This window comes from Perca flavescens, chromosome 13 (genome assembly GCF_004354835.1).
Source record: "Perca flavescens isolate YP-PL-M2 chromosome 13, PFLA_1.0, whole genome shotgun sequence".
NCBI lineage: Eukaryota > Metazoa > Chordata > Actinopteri > Perciformes > Percidae > Perca > Perca flavescens.
In genome coordinates, this window is record NC_041343.1 from 6,552,315 (window position 1) to 6,574,215 (window position 21,901).

General features: G+C 42.1%; 1 protein-coding gene across 1 annotated transcript in view; it reads left to right on the top strand.

The window, feature by feature from the left end:
* LOC114566988 (Down syndrome cell adhesion molecule homolog) overlaps positions 1 to 21,901 on the top strand; it is a 72,504-nt gene that overhangs the window by 25,502 nt on the left and 25,101 nt on the right. The window contains exons 4-11 of the mRNA XM_028595865.1: positions 912 to 1,190; positions 1,438 to 1,713; positions 2,470 to 2,766; positions 4,049 to 4,324; positions 5,535 to 5,813; positions 7,768 to 7,887; positions 10,479 to 10,658; positions 20,984 to 21,180. Coding sequence (XP_028451666.1) covers positions 912 to 1,190; positions 1,438 to 1,713; positions 2,470 to 2,766; positions 4,049 to 4,324; positions 5,535 to 5,813; positions 7,768 to 7,887; positions 10,479 to 10,658; positions 20,984 to 21,180 — 1,904 coding nt within the window. The remainder of the gene's footprint in view (positions 1 to 911; positions 1,191 to 1,437; positions 1,714 to 2,469; positions 2,767 to 4,048; positions 4,325 to 5,534; positions 5,814 to 7,767; positions 7,888 to 10,478; positions 10,659 to 20,983; positions 21,181 to 21,901) is intronic.

A 21,901-nucleotide genomic window follows, 5' to 3' on the forward strand; every position in this document is an offset into this window, starting at 1 on the left:
ATCCTATCATCTACTGCTTGTTGATTCTGGATGCAGTTAGGAGATCTCGGAGAACAGCAGGGTTCAGTTCACAGTGTTCTAAAGGTTTGATGAGACACACAAGGATATGTACATTTTCTAACAATCGCTCCATTCACTTCGATGACGTGGGAGTAGATAGATAAGAAAGAGGCGCCAGAGGAGAGGAAAGAGCAGGTAGGTTCACGCAGATATATCTTCAGGAAGGAAAACAGTCTAACAATTTATGATACCAATTAAAACAGATGAGAGAGGCGTTGTTTAGAGTTTTTACAGCATGGAATGTAACAGATTCACAACAGCGGTTTACAAAGTTTTTTGATGATTTCTACCTGGTAACTTGTAATTTAGTTCATTGATGTGACAGCAGCAATAACTTTATGCTGCAACATGATAAAATGTTGATGATTTTTTTAACAAGCCGTTGTGGCATTAATGCCAGCTAGGCAGAATAAAGCTCGGTCTGTCATAGCCTATAGCACCTAGTGAAGGCCTTTGCATCACACTGGGGACTGTCTTTAAAGCCATCTGAGAGCAGCAGCTATCTGTTCCACCTGCAGTCTCTCTGAAGTGACAATGTCACTGCCAAGCCACAATAACACACGGCAGATCCATTTTTTTTTTTTTGCAAGAATTTGTGCAACTATCAGACTGTTGTTTTAAATAACCACAGAACCTAGTTTTTTCTCTCTTTCAGTTAAAGGGTCCTTTGCTTAAAAAATGTTGAAGACCCCTGCTTTAGACAGAAAACCAGCATTCAGGGATAAATAATCATCCCAGTTTAAACTCCCTGTGGTATGTGATACAGTATGCGTCAAAATGTAGGTTTGGAAATTGTTCAGAAGTGACAACAAGGATAACTCTCTGACTATACCCTATTTTCCCCCATGCAGATCCCACCAACTCAGCACCCCACATCCTGGATAGCTTTGAGCGTCGTGAGGTGATGTCGTCTCATCGAGTGGAGTTGCCCTGCAAGGCTTCCGGTCACCCCGCACCCAAATACCGCTGGCTAAAGGACAACCGGCCGCTGGAGCCCGACACTCGCTTCAGACAGAGTGTGACAGGCCTGCTGATAGAGAGGGCCCAGCCTAGCGACACAGGCACATATGTGTGTGAGGTGTGGAATGCGTATGGAAATGCTGAAGTGGTTGGCAGGCTGCTGGTGAAAGGTCAGTGCCCATGGGCTGGTGGTTAGTCATCGGGTTCATTTTTATCAGTGGTACATTGCCTCAAAACAGGGACAAGTTGGGAATCTAAAGATGCTGTTTCAAATGTTTAAGATGCTACACAGAGCGTTTTTAATCCTTCAATGGCAAAATAATACTGATGGTAAAACTATAGAAAACAAATGAGGCCAAATATTCCAATCTTCTTTTTAAAAACCAGCCACTGACCTCTTACGTCCCTAACCTACAGAGCCCCTGAAAGTCGTGGTGAGCCCGCGGAAGGTGAAGGGCAGCGTGGGAAGCCAGGTTTCGCTGTCCTGCAGCGTAACCGGCTCTGAGGAGTACCAGTTGTCCTGGTACCGCAACGGAGAGCTCATCTACCCCAGCAACAGCGTTCGCATGACAGGCCAAAACAGGGAGAACCTGGTAATGGCTGGTATGGCCAAGAGTGATGGAGGAGCCTATCAGTGTTTCGCCAGACACGGCAAGATGTCCGCCCAGGACTTTGTTCAAGTCGTACTGGAAGGTCAGAAATTACAGTGATCTCACTGGAGATGTGTGGGTGGGAGCAGTTACTATACATTACTTTATGTGCAGGGTTTTCCCTATCATTATAAGGCTTAGGCATAGCACCCGAGCCGTTTTGGGCACCAATTGTATGTAAGTAAATTACTTGTCTCAGATCTAATGATTTAGCAAGTTTTGTCTATAAGCTTTTTGAGCAATATTTATTTATTATCTGCTCAAGCTTTTCCAATGTTTTAGACACCGATATGGTAATAATAATAAAAATTATGTGACATTACACTTTTATATTTGGACCCCCCGTCCAAATACGTGCACTTCCACAAACCTAGGAAAAACACTGTTATGTTGTGTTTACATGTATTTGTTAATGCTGATGTGAATCCAAGCTGTGTGTTCATGTTCAAATCCAGACTGTTTATGTGGGATTGAGTGCTGCAGTACAGCTCAGCTTTATTAGATTTTCTGAAAGAGGCTTGCATACTGTTCCACAAGCTGGGTTGCTGCAGTGTCTGCCTCCCATGACCACGCCAATGTAAGGAGAACATTGATAATCAATGATGTTGTGGAGCAAGAGAAAGGAGCTGTATTTATCTGCTTTACACTCTGATTCTTCTCTCTATACAGCAGACATGAACATATTGCGATGAAAAGAAATTCAGAATAGATTCTCATTTGAAAAAGTATTTAATATGACACTAATCTGTGTAGAATAATACAATTTACATTGCCATGTGTATCTCCCTTCACTGCCCAGATGGCACCCCCAAGATTCTGGCTTCATTCAGCGAGAAGGTCTACAACATCAATGAGTTTGTGTCGCTGTCGTGCACGGTAAAGGGCACGCCGGAGCCCCGGATAACGTGGACTCTGGACGACGAGCCAGTGGTACGGGACAGCCGCCACCGCATCTCCCACTACACCAACGGCGAGGGCCATGTGGTCAGCCACCTCAACATCAGCCAGACCCAGGTGCCCGACGGAGGGGTGTATCGCTGCATCTGCAACAACTCGGCCGGGACAGTCTCCTACCAGGCGCGAATAAACGTAAGAGGTGCTTGTCAGATCAACTCTTCCAACACACCATCACATATACACATCAACATGTCTTGATTTATTCTGTTTGTTATATACCTTTTTAAATTGGCTACGTTAAAAGTGCCTGGATGTGCAGATGTTGAAAGAAAGCCTGACTAAGTTTGTCAACCAGGTTTTATTGTTAGCCATCAGATGTGTTTTTTTTTTTAATCCTTTAGAAACCTGATATTGTAGAGTTAGTGCTCATAATACGACAGATACTTCTACAGCATCCTGTACTCAGTCAACGTTGTCAGCATTACATTTTCTAATGCCCACTTCCTACCCAACACCTGCTGATAGCTTTGTATTGGGTTGCCATTAGGCTGATTTACTGTTAGCTCCAGTGTATGACTGTAGTGCTATCTGCTATCTACAGGGACATGATTGGCTGGCTTGCTGTTGTCATGTAGCGGTAACACTGGGGCACTCAAGCTTTCTGTGCTTGGTGCAAGGCTATTAGTATTTCTCTATTGTGGAGAGGGAAGGGTACTTTCTGTACACTGGTTGGTTTAATTTGATTGTGTTCATTCTTGCATGTTGTAAGGTTAAATAGGGCGATCCTCTAGCCCTTAAGCGAGGGTCCATGGATGCTGAATGCAGCTAAGCAATGAAGATAAATCTCTACAGGTGCCGTTGCAGAGAAAGTGTAATGAAGTGTAATGTTTCTCACATCGTTGGCTCCTTAATCGTGCTAAAGAGAGTAGCAACCTAGGATATGCTTGTGCTCAAAGTACACTACGGAGCCTCATAGTGCTTTAAAGAGAAGCCTAATAGTCCATTTCCCTGATAGACACTGAGCTATGGAAGCCTATTGGTTATTCTGTTGGTTTTTCACAAGTGTGTGCGAAAGCTGGCAACATGAGTAATGGTTTCAATAATAGCTTCATGAGTGGGGAAAGGGAACATTTCACTCTAATGCTTGTCAGAGGCAATCACAGCCGGCCCAGAAGAGGTGGGAGCGCAATGTAATATTCACTACAAGCTCACATAGAAGGGTACACAAGTCCCTGGTTCTGACAAGGCAAAAAACTGAGCAGATTGGGTCCACTGGTAATGATTCTGAGCCGGGTTTCCTGTTTTTTTTAGGGCAGTCTGACATCTTGGCAATGTTTCTTCCTATCAGAATTAATCAAGGCATGTAAAAGGCATGCTTGTGGTGTCTTGAAACACACACAACACAGCACAGCGATATTTTATACCACCCCCCCGCCTCAAAATCATTTTAAGAGAGTTGTCTCTCCAATGTGTCCTTCAAGGGCCTGCCAGCATCAGACCAATGAAGAACCTCACTGCCATCGCTGGGCGGGACATGTACATCCACTGCCGTGTCATTGGCTACCCGTACTACTCCATCAAGTGGTACAAGGACTCCAATTTGCTGCCATACAACCACCGCCAGCGGGCCTTCGAGAACAACGGCACCCTGAAGCTCTTTGATGTGCAGAAGGATGTGGATGAAGGAGAATACACATGCAACGTGCTGGTGCAGCCGCAGCTCTCCACACACCAGAGTGTCTATGTTACTGTGAAAGGTATGAACCTCAATCTGATCTGTCTTCTGATAACTGCAGTTCATGACTCAACACTGGATTGTAAAGCCTGGACTTTATATTTAGAGAAATTGCCTAAGATTTAGGCACTGTAGCTGTGTGTAATCATGGGTACTCCATCAGGATCTCCAGTGTCAAATAAGCATCTTAGGCCATTTATTTGATGTACATACACACTGTATCATACTCCAGTACATTCATGGCAACTCCGTCATTAATCTCTCAGTCTGTGGATACTAAGACAGAATCACTTTATCAGTCTTACCCTCTGTCTTTCCATCTGGCGTGCATGCTGTTCGTCGCATTTAAAAGATACATGAAAGCATCACCTCAGTATCTACCTTTCCTTGTCGCAGAAAACACAGATATGCAGAGGGAAATTTGTAAAACAAAAAAAAATAAAAAATAAAAACACACTCACATCACTGATAGCTAAGCACCACCTCCATCATCCCAGCCAGTTTATCTGGGGCTCATCTGAATATGCAGCGGCGCTGAGCTGAGTCAGATGATGATAACCTGAGATGGCTTTCTCTCTTCAATGACGTTGCATAATTTGTGATGTCGAATGGGCATCCGCCCCCCCCCCCCTTCTCTCTGGCGGGTCTTGACGTGCTAACAAGTGTGCGTGGAGGAAATCACACAGCGTAGACAAAGCTATGCCGCCATTCCGCCTCGGCTAATTTGCCTCTCGGCTGCTTAGCATTCCACCGCTGCCGAGAGGGAATCCCCAGGTGCCCATTATGCCTATTTTGTTGTGAATTAAATAAGCGCTGAAGTGCAGCTTATTCCAATGTTATTTTAAATCATTAATTTTCCAAAGCATCTGGTTCTCACGGCGGCTACGGTGTCCCCAGAGAGCCAAAGACAGTGAGAGAGAATGTTATATGCATGCAGTTTGAGTGAGAATTCAGCTCTACGTGGGTAGAGGTAATGAAATATTTCTCTCATTTCTGCAAAACAACTAATGCTTATATACTGGAACAAGGAAATAAAGAGAGAATTGTGACTAATGAGTTGCTATGGGAGTGCTTTATAACGTACTCAGCCATAGGCCGATGTTGCCTTTTTTTGTATGTAAATGCTATGATTCCTTTTTGCGGTTGTTAATCCTAAATAATAGGCATGTAACCCACAGGCCTAATGTAAACCTCCTGAGGTGAAAATGAATTTGAATTTGTCTCATCCCCAGTTCCACCTACCATCCACCCGTTTGAGTTCCCTCGGTTTTCCATCGGCCAGCGAGTCTTCATCCCCTGCGTGGTCATGTCCGGCGACCAACCCGTCTTCATCACCTGGCAGAAGGACGGTCGGCCAATCGCAGCCAGCCTGGGCGTTACCATAGACAACATCGACTTCACCAGCTCCCTGCGAATCTCCAACCTCACACTGATGCACAACGGCAACTACACCTGCATCGCACGCAACCAGGCCGCTGCCGTTGAGCACCAGAGCCAGCTCATCGTCCGAGGTGAGAAAGGGGGGACGGGTGAGAGATATGGGGGTGGAGGTGATGAGGGGAAAAGAGAAGGCACTGAAGTGTAAGATACAAGCACAGATCTTTGTTTCTTATGTGATTTGTTACCAGGGCCTGAAGTTAACTTTTTTGGCAACCAGCCACCATGGCTAATGGATTATAAAATCCACTAGTAACCTTTTTACCAGCCAGGTGAAATACAGGAAATGCATGAGCATTTCCAGTATTTCACCTCTTTCATTTCATTTCATTTCTTGAACTCCCAGAATACACATTGAAGTGCTGTGAAGTTATTAACAAATTAATCAATGCAATTAATGACTCTAAAAATATATTTCATCTTTTTATTTATTGATTTCCCCTGTCACAGACAGTTATCATGTACTGACTGCTGTTCTGAGTCCACAAAAGAGCAGCAGACACACTCCTCTTCCTCCACCACTTGGAGGACTTGGTTGAAATGTTAAAGGTCCCATGACATGAAAATTTCACTTTATGAGGTTTTTTAACATTAATGTGAGTTCCCCCAGCCTGTCTATGGTCCCCCAGTGGCTAGAAATGATGATAGGTGTAAACCGAACCCTGGGTATCCTGCTCTGCCTTTGAGAAAATGAAAGCTCAGATGGACCAATCAGGAATCTTCTCCTTATGAGGTCATAAGGAGCAAGGTTACCTCCCCTTTCTCTGCTTTGCCCGCCCAGAGAATTTGGCCCACCCATGAGAGAGAGACATCATGGCTTTCAAACGAGAAAAGTGGCAGTTGGTCAAGGCCACACCCCCACCCTCCACCTTGCCCCCCCCTCTCTCCTCCTCAATAGACACAGAAATGGCCCATACTAAGGAAAGTTCATTGTGGGACTGGCTCTAGTGGCTGTAGTTCTGCACCAAAGCTGAATATCGGGAAAGAGACTTCAGATACAGTATTAGGGGACCACTAAGGCCTATATAAAAGAGACTTCAGATACAGTATTAGGGGACCACTAAGGTCTATATAAAAGAGACTTCAGATACAGTATTAGGGGACCACTAAGGTCTATATAAAAGAGACTTCAGATACAGTATTAGGGGACCACTAAGGTCTATATAAAAGAGACTTCAGATACAGTATTAGGGGACCACTAAGGCCTATATAAAAGAGACTTCAGATACAGTATTAGGGGACCACTAAGGTCTATGTAAAAGAGACTTCAGATACAGCATTAGGGGACCACTAAGGTCTATATAAAAGTGACTTCAGATACAGTATTAGGGGACCACTAAGGCCTATATAAAAGAGACTTCAGATACAGTATTAGGGGACCACTAAGGTCTATATAAAAGAGACTTCAGATACAGTATTAGGGGACCACTAAGGTCTATATAAAAGAGACTTCAAATACAGTATTAGGGGACCACTAAGGTCTATATAAAAGAGACTTCAGATACAGTATTAGGGGACCACTAAGGCCTATATAAAAGCATCCAAAGAGCACCATGTCATGGAACCTTTAAAGAACAACAGGCAAAAAACAACTAATGAATCACTCAATTCTCATTAGCTACATGCCAACGTGACAGTTTTCACCCACCAATGGCAAAATTCACCCGCATTTGGCACGTGGTCGGGTGTTAATTTCAGGCTCTGTTTGCTACTGTACTAAAAGTTTTAGGGACTCCCTCAAAGTGAATTCTGGTGACAATTAAGATAGTGGTGATTGTCAGTATCATATCTTTAAATAACTTGAAGTTGTTCACCCAACTATTATCTGTATGGTAATATTGGTCTTGCTCTTTCTCCCTGGATACAATAAAAAAATACTATGAGCCAAAATGTATAGTCTTCCCACTGATGATTGGTTAGTGAAAGACCTTGAGAGATTTCTTTCAATGTGAGTTGGTAGCGATCAGTAGACATATATGTTTGATTTTGAAATGAATAATTGTAATCTAATGGCTTCTTGACTTGCAGTTCCTCCCAAATTTGTGGTGCAACCTAAGGACCAGGATGGCATCTATGGAAAAGCAGTGATACTTAACTGCTCAGCTGAAGGCTATCCTGTTCCTACCATCCAGTGGGAGTACTCTAAAGGTAAACGCACAGCATGACACACATTAATATGCATGTGCATACACACATATTACATACTGTAGTAACACACTGTCCCTTCCAGGTTCGGTGAAAGTGTTAGAGGTTTACAAGGACTTTGAACTGTATGACTTGCCTGTCTTTTCTTTTGACAACCATGCTGAATTGTATGTTAACATTGTTTGTCCTGCGGCAAGCGTATTCTCTGTGGTAGATCATCTTTTTACCAATGCCAACACAACAAACTATAATGTCCACAGCCCTGAGCTTGAATGCATATTAACACCCACCTCAAGTCCAAACAAGCACTGTGAGACGAGAAACAGCAGCAGTTCAAGGAAGAGCTTTTCATTCCGCTGGAAGTAGGAAATAGGTGGGAGATTATGTAACTGCTACATTTACATGATCCCATCCTGGCTGGACACAATAACAGTGATTCCTGAAAACAAACAGGATCTGTATGGACCTGAATATCCATTGCTTTCATTCGTTGCTTACTTCATGACCGAGGCTCATACACTATAACTGTTAACACAAAGCTTATCTAAAGCTAATCTTGATGACTTTGGTGATACTCTGACTTTTCCTCTAGCACCATCGTCAGGTCAAAATTTTAATTAGACCAATACTTTTGATTTATGGCCAAATACTTGCAAAACTAATAACTTTCCCATCAGCCTCATCTGTACTTTGTGTTTACTACAGTACTAATAAGAAATGTTGTCATGCTAACACAGTAAACTGAGATGGTGACCAACATTATACCTGCTAAACATCAGCTATTAGCATTACATGTTGAGCATGTTAGCATGCTGACATTAACATTGTGTCCGAAGCACCAGTGTGTCTGATTTCAGGCTCACAGAGCCAAAAGCATGGCTACAGACATTCATCACCCCCACAACCCACCCCACAGACCCCTGTATCTCCATTAATGAAAACATTGTAACCATATAAAGTGCTGAAACAGTTTTTAGAAGTTTGTCAGCAAACAATGAATAATAAATAAATAAATAAATAAATGTTGTCATCTGGGACAGTTAGGGCTGGGAATCGGTACTCAATACTTTGAAGGTATGGACCAAATAACCCAGTACTGAGTGGTATTACAACTTCTCCAGTCAAATGATACCTGCATTCAATCATTTTTGTACCCAGATCTAAAAAGATTATTTCTATGGTTTTGCTCACAGTCAATCACCTCAAGCATTCTTCACTTTTATGCGACATGTGATTGGCCCACCACCCCAGCAGCTACAACCCTTACAGTCTGTGGTGTGGTGAAGCCCAGGGTGGTGTATTTGATGGAGTTGGCGGTTCAGTGTGCTGAGATGCCACCAAAATGTTCAAAAGTATGACTATACTATTCAATTTCAATATTATTGGCATCAGTATTACTTTAAGGGTACTGGTATCATCATTTGTTTTTTTTAAACAAGATGAATGTCTACAGTAGGTTTAAGCATAACTAAGACAACTAAGAATGGACATACATCAACTGTGGGCTTCATTGGACAGGTACAGCAACTACACGTGTTGAGTTTGATACAAGAAAAGTTCACAGTCACTATCTGTTTTAAATGCAGTCCAAGAATGGGCTCCATGTTTTCAGAAACAGGACTTGGCATCCTGAGAATCTGAATAGAACTCATTTGCACAGTAACCGGAATTCCGACCTCCAACATAAATCATTATCTCTTAGTTTAAGCCATTCTTCTTGGAGGGGAGTAGCATTGACTGAGGATCTTCTAATTGATAAATAGCATTTGAACTTCTTTGGCAGAGGTAGGTAGGTAGGTAGGTAGGTAGGTAGGTATATAGGTAGGTATATAGATAGATAGGTAGGTAGGTAGGTAGGTAGGTAGGTAGGTAGGTAGGTAGGTAGGTATATAGGTAGATAGATAGATAGATAGATAGATAGATAGATAGATAGATAGATAGATAGATAGATAGATAGATTTTATTCATCCCAAATTGGGAAATTACTCTGTTACAAGCAGCAAGTTACTTGCATGCAAACATACTCACTCGCACACAAAAAAAAAACAGAAATATACTAGAAATAATAAAATAAATAAGATAAAGAATAAGATGCCAGAACAACTGTTGAAAAAATATATACTTAGAGAGATGAAATAGAATGTACATGTGTACAAGTGTAAAATAAAATGTACAACCTACTTACTGTACATAGTATATATAACAAAATAAAATATGTAAAATATTAAATATGAAGTAACCAGTGTGCAAGTAGCATAATAGTGCAATATTGTAATGTGTGAGGAAATGTGAGTTATCCCACACACAGCTGTGTATGTCAACATGATATGGTCCATTGTTGTTCTTCAATAACCCCTCACAATGTCTTTTCGTGTGTTGACATATTGCATAAGCTCATAGAAAATTGATGCACCACCCTTTTTTTTTATAGCAGACATATTGTAGTAGTGTTTGAACTTCAGGGATTGTGATTGGGCTAGCTGTAAACTTTCAGACATTTCTGTAAAAAGGGTGTAACGTATTAACTAGCTAGTGTTTGTTTTCCTGTATTTTGGTGTAAGTCTGATCAACAGCCACTCTGTGCTCTCTGACAGGCGCCGGGGTCCCTCAGTTCAAACCCATCGTCCTCAACTCAGGCTTTCGGATCGAGGTGCTGGTCAACGGCTCTCTGTTCATCAAGCACGTGCTGGAAGAAGACAGTGGCTTCTACCTGTGTAGAGTCAGCAACGACGTCGGAGCTGATGTCAGCAAGTCCATGTATCTCAACGTCAAAAGTAAGTCTAATGAGAACACGCCACCTAAAACGATAGTTTGGGCATCTAAGGTGCTGCAGACAGATTATCTCTGTATTTAGGGTGTTGACAGTATGCAGTTTACTCTCTTATAGTCAGCTTTCCATAAATAATTATTAGTCACACCTGGTTTATCTAGTCAACTCTCCTTTTCCATGCTTAATGCTGCTTAGGGCTGCGTTAAAATCAACTCTCCAATTTAAACTGATGTTTGAGTGATGTGATATTGATTAATAAATACCAGAATTTGATCTTTTAATATATGTCTTTTCATTCCGGGGACTGCAGATGGAAACTAGCATTAGCTAACTCTGGTACAAAACATCTTTTCGTAAGATTAATGTATTTTGTACATTGTCCCTGACAAATAAACTAATTAAATAAATAATGGAAAAGTACCTTATATTTTACACACTTTTGGTGGGTCAATTCTTAATGTAAACATGAACCTGGTAAATAAAATAACACATGTGAGTGTTGCTTCTTGCTTGTACAATTTACAGGCATAAGTTCTCTGAGAATCTCTTTTATATCCAAGCAAATTCGCTATTGCAACAGAAATTTCCCTAACCTAATTGATATCTTATCGACGGAAATGTAATTGGATCTGGACCTTGTGAATCGGAATCGAATCAATTTGGGAAATCATTGCCGATACCCAGCCCAAGTGCTGCTGGTAACAAGTAAAAAAAAGTGAACAGTGCAGCACAAAGGTTAAGTGAGTTGAACTGGACTCGGCTTTGTCTGCGACAGTCAGGCCACCGGCAAGATGGCGTCACGGCGCTTGCTCCGTGCTTTGTGCCTGAATCAATCCCACAAAAGCAACACACGCAGCCACCGCCACCGCATCTCTTGGAGAACGTACAGCACGCATTCGCTGTGTGGCCAGGGACTTATCTCCCCTCCATTAAGCCTTGAATTCTGCATGCAGGCAGGAGCTGCCATGTGGAAAAGAGGGCTGAGGGATGGGGATAAAAGGGGGTTGAATGGGTTATCCATGTCTTCTTCTTTCAAACCCTTGTATACAATATACAATGTATACATGTCCTTCCCTTTGTGCCTGACCAATGTTACATTTGCCATGTTCTCAATCTCCCTGACGTTATCAAAGGATTGGAGCTAACACCCATCACGCTCACACATACATAGCTATGGATTTGTTTTTGTTTTCAAGTTTCAACCAATTACAGCTCATCACCAGGACCAACAAATGACTGTTCAGGTAATATTATTGCGATAAGTCCTGTACAAACGCAATCGTTACGTACGTGAGACAGAAGCTAATTACTTTCTTTTGCAGAGTTCCTTTGAATTCATGCAATTCTCAGACATGTCACTGTTTGCTTACTGCTCAGTGTTTTTTATCATAATATCACCCTCTTTTTTTCCCCCAATAGGAATACTGCCCTCTTCAGGATGAAAGAATAAACCATGAGCATCTACTACATGATTTAATAATTCACCATAGCTTCTCAAAAAGAGAGATGCTCCTGTAGTGTAATTGGTAGCGATGCTGTAATGTTGTGTGGAAAGGAATCCGCCGACACGGTCTCTTGATTATAAAGGTTTATTTACATCGAAGAAATCAGCATCAATTGACAAGCCCTGCAGAGCTCGGAGAGCGACAGTGACCCAGATTCTCAAAAGTCACTCTAAAGTTCCTTGTGTGTGGACCACATGTGTATATTCCATGAATTGGGGTGGGATCGATAACTGACCAATGGTTTCATGCCAACTGGCTCTGTCCTGGAGGGCCCCATTGATAACACTTTTCCAGATGTGTCTTCTGAAAGTAGGCTAAAGTTCATCACTTCTAGCTACATATAGATAGTTCAGATATGGCCTAAATACAAGTTGTAGAATGATCAAAATAAAGTAGGATGTTAATATACCTCACTCCAGTAAAAACAGGGATTTTATACCACATACTTATCCTTCTCATGTGACAAACAACCATGTCACAAATAACGTATATCTGAACTCCACCTAAAATACACAGTTCTGTGTGAGTTCCTGCTTGTGCACGTGATTGTGGATTTGCATGTGTGAGTGTGATCTCCAGCCAGTCGCTGTGGCTGGGTTCTCATTTTGATCAGTCACTGCTAGATGAGGCTTATGCCCCCGTGGCGCTTATCAAGCCAGAGCACACTACTCCCTGCTGAGTGTCTCTCTGTCTGCCAGCCACAGCCAAATAAGCTTCCACTCCTTCACGACCCCTCCTGTCTGACTCCAGCCTATCACGCTGCCTCACGGACAGACAGACATGCGCACAAACACAGAGGCACCAACTCGCAGCGCAGTCCCATATGTTTATGTTTTACAATTCACTATCCTTGAAGATATCCATTTGAAGTTATCGTTTTGATACCCACTGATGATAAGTTCTCCATGCTCTGAGGTTGTTGTAAATCCTTACCGCTCACTGGAGAACGAGGTTTTCACTCTTCAAGCCCTTCCAATTCGTAATTGCATTGAAAACATAATATAGCTGAGCGTGGATTGAATTCATGTCCTCCTTTTTTCATTTTACAAAATTCTAAAAGATCATCGCATGTGGTCTGCAGGCTGATCAGAGATGTCAGATTTCTCGTAAAATTGACACACTGTCAGAGCGCTGAATGAGCACTCAGAGGTAGTATTTCATTGTTGCTTTGACAAAGAAAATAAACCCCCCCAATAACGGCTGCAAAGTGGTAAACCACAGAACAAGTAGAGAGGCTCTTTATGGCAAAAATGTCTTTGTAACATGCACAGAATTATTAGCATAAATTATGCAGCCTCCAAAACTTGGAGACAAAAAAAAAAGACATTTAGTTATTTGTTTATTTTTTCAATGTGAGGATTTATTACTTTTCTCTGTGTTATATCATTCTCTTTTGGTCAGACCAAACATGCCACATGTACTCTAAAAGCATGTGTTGTAGTCTTAAAAGCTGTCCACCTTTGGTCACCCAGTGGAGGCAACTGCATCTGCATTCTCATTTTGAGAAAAACACCTTTTTTATATGAACTAGTTTCACTGCTGGGATGGATTTCTAAATCAACCAGATTCCTGTTTGACACATGAGCCTGGAAAAACAAATACACTGCGAAATTTGTTTTGTTTTTTCATACACAGGCTGTGTGTGCGTGCGTGTGTGGGTGTGTCGGCAGTCCCTCAGGTGCATGCTCTAAAGAGTCAGGCTGTTGTGATAGTTGTGCTGTCCTGATTTGTGTCTCTTTGCTCTCTGTAGTAACCCAAATCTCCATCAGCGCCAGGGGAGCCACACCTCATCCTATCTCCCCTGTGTGTGTGTGTGTGTGTGTGTGTGTGTGTGTGTGTGTGTGTGTGTGTGTGTGTGTGTGTGTGTGTGTGTGTGTGTGTGTGTGTGTGTGTGTGTGTGTGTGTGTGTGTGTGTGTGTGTGTGTGTGTGTGTGTGTGTGTGTGTGTGTGCGTGCGTGCGTGCGTGCACGCCTCTCCATGTGCATAATGGGCACAGTGCTGAGCCTCTGCAGTGCACTATAACGTCCGAGGCAGTAATGCTCAGTAATGTTGGACACTGTGATTGTACACTCTGTCCTGTTTTTATGTTCTTTATCCAGGCCAGCCTACACCACTTGAGCAGCGGCAGCTACTTAAGAGGCTTACGAGCCAATTAGGGAGGCACACAAGCTGACGCAGGCTGAAGTACTCATGTGATGGATAGTATGATCTTCGCCGTGTATCATTGGCTGTCCAAGTGTGGCTTGATGTATCAGTAAACAAACAGTGGAAAATCAATAGATTCAATCCGAAACTCTGAAATGTAGAGTACAGACACACGCATGGGGAATATGCGGGCCAGGGTCATCCATGTGACACAGGTGAGCAAACAAGCTCATTAGCACACACACAGAGACGGACAAAGCAGTGCACACGTTTATGCAAAGACACAATGTAAAGGCGCAGATACAGTGCAGCCATTACCTAAAGAGTAATGGGCTAATGCAGTGCTTAGATAGATCCCACTCTGCCAGGCTATTGTGGTGGACTGCCTGGGAAATGAATTGCAGCTATTGTGATGGCCTAACTTGGCACTTTCATTGTTATGAGTGTCTGTGCATAGGCTAATGTCTCGTCATAATACGCCATGCATCATCCTGCATGAACACCGCCAATGCACTAACAGCCAGTAGAAATTGCTTGCACTCACTGCACCAGGATTAGGTTGTGCATGTCTGTGTGTGTACGTAGGGATGCAACCATGCATCGTGAATCCGTTTAAAAATTGATATAAATGTGTAAAGATTACAACTGGTTGAGCAAAAAAATGAATCGCAATGCAATTTTTAAACAGTCTGGGGCGTAACCTACTTTAGATTTCTCTTGTTTGACGTCAGATGTCACTACATATTTATTTGAAGAGGGTTTTTTTTTCCATTTATTTTGTTATTTTGATTTGGATTCTAATTATTTCTTATAGATTTTTGTTATTTAAGATAAAATACAATTTCAGTTGCACTTTTGATTAAAGGACACATCTGTTGTTTTGCACAGTTTATATACTGTAAATAAAGGAATGTGTTTTAGTCATTTGTCAGCAGCTCATTCTGTTCTGAAATCGTGAGAAATTCGGATCATGAACTTAAAATCGTGAATCGTGTCGAATCGTGAAATGAGTCATTGCTTCCCTAGTAATGACTTTTGGTTCTGTCACGACATTGGTTGCAGGTTGAGGCTTTTTTTTTTTTATGCAATATCTAGTCATAGATTCCTACCTCCAAAACAGAAGCAATTCAGTCAATTCATTACCAGTCCACGGCGGATGCTATCAGACTCAGTCAACAGCCACTCACTGTTTATCAGAGCCAATTAAGACCAATCAAGCCTATTAGACATCATAATGTTGGCAGACACAGTGATGAGGCCAGAGCACTTAATGAGGCTCCGCTGAAGAGAAGAGCTAAATGTTCCTGTGGTCACTGAGCAGTCTCCCAAGCACAGCGTCCTAAGGAAGTCCCCTCTTCCTCTGATCTCTTTTTCTTTCATCTTATTTACTCATCTGCATCCATTCCTCCCCCCCCCCCACCCACCCATGCCTCCCTCCCTCCCAACCCCCGCACAGAAGCTCACCCAGTCTGCGAGCATACATCGGTTCATGCTCCATGTCCAAGCCAATTGTGCAGCTAAGGGAATTATTTCAGTACATTGCAGGCGGCCAGTGAACCAGTCATCTTTGCGCTATCGCCACAGAGATCCCTCCCCCCACCCCCACCCCCACCCCCACCCCTACCATCCCTCCCCAGCAAACTTGCAGTGTGCCTCCAGGGCAGGGAGCTATACACATCTCAGCTCGTCTTGTCTTGTCTGGCCCTCGTGGCCCCGTGGAGCCAGGGTGCCCTGTGGCTTACACCGGGCAGCCAGTGACACGGTGGAGGGAAATGTAGACTGGCATCCCAGTGTTCTCAGCATGCACAGCACAGCCTTTCAATTAAACATTTTCAGCACTTGAAAAATCTTTAGAAAAATAATTTATTGGATACAACAATCCCAGTTCAGATACAGCCCAAAGAAAATGACATCACATCAACTCATACAGTTTAGTGCATTGCAAACCTAACCTCAGTTGTAGACCGAATGATCATCATCATCATCATCAGCAACAACCTTTTTCTATTTTGCACATTTTTCTTATGGAGCGTGATGTTTCAGTCCTTCCCTTTTTGTTGTTATTAACAATTAACATGGCTCAAATGATGCCTGTGAAAATTCATCCCATCTCATTGAACCTCTGAGATGGTCTCACTGCTTCCTTTCTCTTTGATCATCGATGTATAGCCCCACACTGACGTAGGTGTAGCCATTCGGCTATAACTATGTGATAGTATTATTCTCCTCCTGACTCCTCCATTTGGCTAACTCTGTTTTCCACATCACTGGCACCACCAGTTAGAGACACTAGAAACATTTTCCTTTTGTATCTTCTTTTTTTTTTTTTTTTTTTTTTTGGCCCTGCATTGCGACATTCAGGGCGTGATTGTGTAATCATCATCATACTCCTGTGAAAATCAATGGCAGGTCCATGTTCTATTCCTGGCTACTATAAATGGCCCTTTTTTCTAAGAGTAGAGACCAGAGAGAGAGAGAGAGAGAGATGCAATGGGAGGAGAGGAGAGACTGTCCGATGCCGGTTGGCATGGCAACCTGGCCAGGTGAAAGGGAGCCTGGGAGAAGGGGGTGGCGGGGGGGGGTTGGCTTTTGTCTCACGGGAGTAGCCTATCAGCAGCCAGCCTATCCCCCACAATCCCCTGCAGGCTTAAGCGTATCATCACTGCCCTCTGGGTTGCTGTGGAGGAACAGGGCTCTCCTCACCTCCACATAAAAGACACTTTGTGCTGTGCAGGAAACATACACTACACACTCTGCTTTTTATTCTCAACACTTTCTGAAAGCTGTAATGCTCATGTTTTCTTTTCTTTTCTTTTTTTTTTTTACTAACGTAAGCTACACATACTGCACCGGATTTCGAGGAATAATGTTAGGATGAAAAACTGACATGTTTAGGACTGCAACACACTGACATTCACACTGTTCTCTGCCATCTTCATCCCCTCTTCCTCTTAAACACATCACATCGTATTGGTTTCTAAAGAGGAGCTGTGTGTGTGTGTGTGTGTGTGTGTGTGTGTGTGTGTGTGTGTGTGTGTGTGTGTGTGTGTGTGTGTGTGTCTGCGCGCGCGCGCATGTGCGTGCATGTGTGTGCATGTGTGTGAGAAAGACAGTGAGCACCATTTAGTCTATTAAAGTGCTCACTATTTGTTTCATTTGAGCATGTCAATATAAGAGCTGCAAAGAGAAATCGATTAATTGATTAGTTGTCAACTATTAAAGTAATCGCCATCTATTTTGATAGGCGATTAATCTCTTTAAAACTATTTTATGAAAAGAAGTAAAATATGTTCTTGTTTCTTCACTCCTCTGTAACAGTTAGCGGAATATCTTTAAGTTGTGGACAACACAAGACATTTGAGGTTGTCATATTGGGCTTCAGGATACGCTGAAGGACATTTCTTCACCATTTTCAGACCAAACAACTACAGTCATTGTTTAATCGAGAAAATAAAAGAGAGATTAATCATCTTTATAATTGATTTAAGTGCATACTGCAAGTTATTACTAAAACTGAAATCCAGCGAGACACATAAAGAAAGATTTCAGTGGTAAGATGAATGAGTGATGAATGATGATTCAAAGTGATTGATATAATACAGGATGTGTGCTGTGTGCTTTGCCCCATGTGTTGTGTTCAAGGCTGAATTAGATATCAGGGGAGCTGATGCCTAATGAGACAGGAGACTCACTTTTTCCTCCTTCACCTCCTCTGTTTCTTTCTTTTTCTCTCGTCGCTCCTCCCCGTAGTCCTGTTCCCATAATTTCACTGGATATTAAAGAAATACATCAACACAACAATTACAGGGCCACAAATTGTGCCTCAGGGCTGGCTCAGCTGGGCTGCTTGCACACACACACAAACACACACACACACACACACACACACACACACACACACACACACACAAACATGTTTGTACACACATGCATTTACATAAATACGAGCTGATGTGTGTTTTAACACACAGACACAGGCGTACAGACCTCATGTGCCTCATCTCTGAGCCTTCTTCATGTTGCATAGACACTCCCGTTGTTGAGCATTTGTTTGCTTTTATGTCTCTGCCTTCTTTCAATATCAAGATGCCGTGTTGTAAACTACATTTAGTTTGATGTTTGCAACATATTAACTGCAGAGCTGCAAAACATTCAAAAATGTGACTCAGTAGTCAGAGGATCAATAATGTACAAATCTGCAAATTGATTTTCTATATGCTGATGTCAGCAACTGATTCAGAAAAATGCATGAACAGTGATGATGATTAATAATGCAACATGAAATAAATGTTTCCCTCATTAGTCAAATAAAAAGGATCTTATTTATGAATGAATCTGTCCCCTCTAAAACGTCTTAATCACATATTGTTATCACAGCTTTTTCTAGTGAACTTGAAAATACATATGTGCTTTTTTTGCATCCTTAAATGTACCAACGCTCTCGGATGTGGATTGAATCTACAGACATCATATTTCAATCAATACACAATTGTAAAAAGAAATAATATTTATAGAATCTTTTTATTTTCTATTGCCCCTCTCCCAACTGAAGAGCTGTATTTGGGCGTGACTGGCTGTCAGCCCCTGCTCTGATTGGCTGTGAGATCAAAAGCAACCCTGTCAATCCCCTCCACATAACCCTCTGATGATTGGTCCAGTCCAGTTGGTTTGCATTTCTACATCACCAGCAGCTCATGCTCAGACTTGCCCCTTTAGAGGTGTCACTTTTTTATTTGAGCAGAAACCATCAAATATCACACTACATATTTCTAAATATTTTCCTTTTAAAAACTAAATCATATTTTTCGAATTAGGTTTTTGTGATTTTTGAACCAGTGCATTATTTTTTTAATGTTTATATTTTGTATATCTTGCGCTGTAACAAAAATAAATGGGAGCTGCAAAAATGTGCCGTCTACACAAATGCGTTTTAGCTTTAATGTATTTCCCCTCCAGATCCAGGACGCGGACATGTCTTTGAAGCCTACAGTACAGACATCCTCTCTCACACACACCCAACGGACGGGGAGCTGTCTTGATCTTCTCACCGTCCTTGCATTTTGTCACCGAGGCGAGCGCAGTATTCCGCTCTGCCGGGACTGGGCCACCTCTGAGCCACTTACACTGCAAAATGAAAGTAGCTGTGCACTAAAACGATAACGTTTAAATAAAGCCTGGGCTTGTTTTTTTCCCCCCCTCACTTTTCCAAATGTGTCTCACATAAAAATTCATATTTTTCATGCAAAATAAATCAGCGTTCTTTTTCACCGCCGAGCCCCAAATGGCTGCAGAGTGAATAAGAGATGAGGCTTAAATGTTTGCAACCTCTTGCCTGACACTTTCCATCACATCACTGGAGTCACGCTTTGTGTGTTTGTGTTTGTGTGTGTACATGGGTGTGAATGTGTGTGTGTGTGTGAGCATCTGGGGACAGAGGGTTGTTATACACTCTGCTGTAGGTGTAATGAGCCATGTATGTCGTTAGTGTGCGTTTAGTGTGCTGTCTTCAGAGTGTTGTTAGAGCATTGCTGTACCATTTAGGACTCTCAGATGCAAGAGACTTTAAAGAGAAGCTGTACGTTCAGTTACAGCACACTAACAATGCTGGGAATTATCTGTGTATCTAATGTAAGCAAGTTTTATTTCCACGCAATTGATATAAAACGTGTCAAAATGTTTGCTTTTCATTTTACAAAAGACAGTTGTTACATTTTTGCATTAGAGCGAGATAAATAGCTGAACTGACATGGTTAGACGACACATCAGGTGATTAAAATGCCACAAACCAGCATTGTTTTGATTGTTTAGCATACTTAAACAGGGCCAAAATCATGTTCCTTAAGGTTTCCTAAGTTCATATAATATGAATAAATAATGTATGTATGTCATAGAACCAATACGTTCGTGATTTTGATGCTGAATAATTGGAGAAGTTTTGGTGTCTGTTTCCTTGTAGACACTCTAGTTGTCAAAAAGCCCTTTCTCAAAAGCCTCTTTGTATTTTATTGTTCCCAATGACATTTTTATTTCATGATGCCACTTTTCATGACAGTAAATTTCTCACCAGTCACATCTCACCACTCACCTTTCATCATATTCTCTCTGCACCTTTAGCAACTGCCAGCTAACTAGCTAACTAACTAAGCTAGATTGTTGTTGTTGTTGTTGTTGTTGAGCTCACAAAAAGAGGGACTTGTGATTGGCTGAAAGTTGGGGGGTGGGTGCAGAGTGATAAAGAAAGTGGATGGGTGATGACAATGTGTCATTAAAGGAACATTGTGTCAGGAAAGGGAACAAATATAATTGTTAAATAAAAGCGGACTTTTGAAAAAGTGCATCGTAAAATAAAAATGCTTAATTACATTTTTTCAAAATAATGATTTAAGTTTTAATAATGTCTTCCATTATTTCATTTCATTTCATTGGTTTATATATTTGACTATTTATTTATATGATTATTTATTTTATAATGTCTTATTTAATTATTTAATATCGACCACTTTGGGGCTTCATAGCTACTGGCTTAATCAAAGGTTATTTGAGTTGGAGAAAGTCCTTTGCCTGTGTTGTTTCTTTGAACAATACATCTATCCGTCATAACATAAGTACCAATGTGGTTCATCTAGAAAAGAAATGTAACAAGATATCTTCCACCTTCTCCACCTTATTTCCGCATCAGTCCCTGCCATGATCACATCCTACCCCAACACCACGCTGGCCACGCAGGGAGAAGAGAAGAAGATGAGCTGCACGGCCCACGGTGAGAAGCCCATCATGGTACGCTGGGAGAAGGAGGAACGCATCATCAACCCCGAGACCAGCCGCTACGTGGTTTCTGTCAAGGAGGTGGGCGATGAAGTCATCTCCACCCTGCAGGTAGGAGGCTGTGCAACTTGGAAGTGTAAAAAAAAAAAAAAAATGTCCCAGCACTACTATGTATTAAAAAACATTATAAGTAAATAAGTTTTTATGTTAGATTTCAAAAGAGCTACGTCTGTAAAAGTGCTAAAATCAGGCGGTAACCCGTTCCAAAGTCTCGGGGCAGATCAGCCCACCGTTTGTACCGCAACCTCTGGACTTCTAAAATAAGTTGATTGGATGATAAATGACCTGTTGTGCTCACGAAGGGTTAAAATCTCGGCCAAATTAGCCCGGGCCAGGCCATTAATGGCCTTAAAAACAAACCTTACAATCTTAAAATTGATTCTACCGTGACATCCTGTGAAATCCTAACTTGGATGTCAGACGAACTTAGCCCCGCCCACAACATTTGAGGTCGGGAAGTTCGGTCTGGACTTGATCCGTTGTGATCCGTTGCTGTCTCCGTTGCTCTGATTGGTTGTTGGTCTATCCAATTGAGTGCAGAGGCATTTCCTTTCCTGGTTCGGTTGAAACACGCCCCACATGGAGCGGTATCAGACTCATACTCTGACTAGAATCTGAGTATGACGACATCAGGCTAGTGAAATCCTCCTAATGACATAGTCATCGAGTCTTTGGTTGAACTGTTCACCACTCATGTCTACACTAAGGCCATGAAGTGTGATGAGGGCTCACACCGGTGCTTCATTTTATTGGATCACAAGTCAAACGCAGT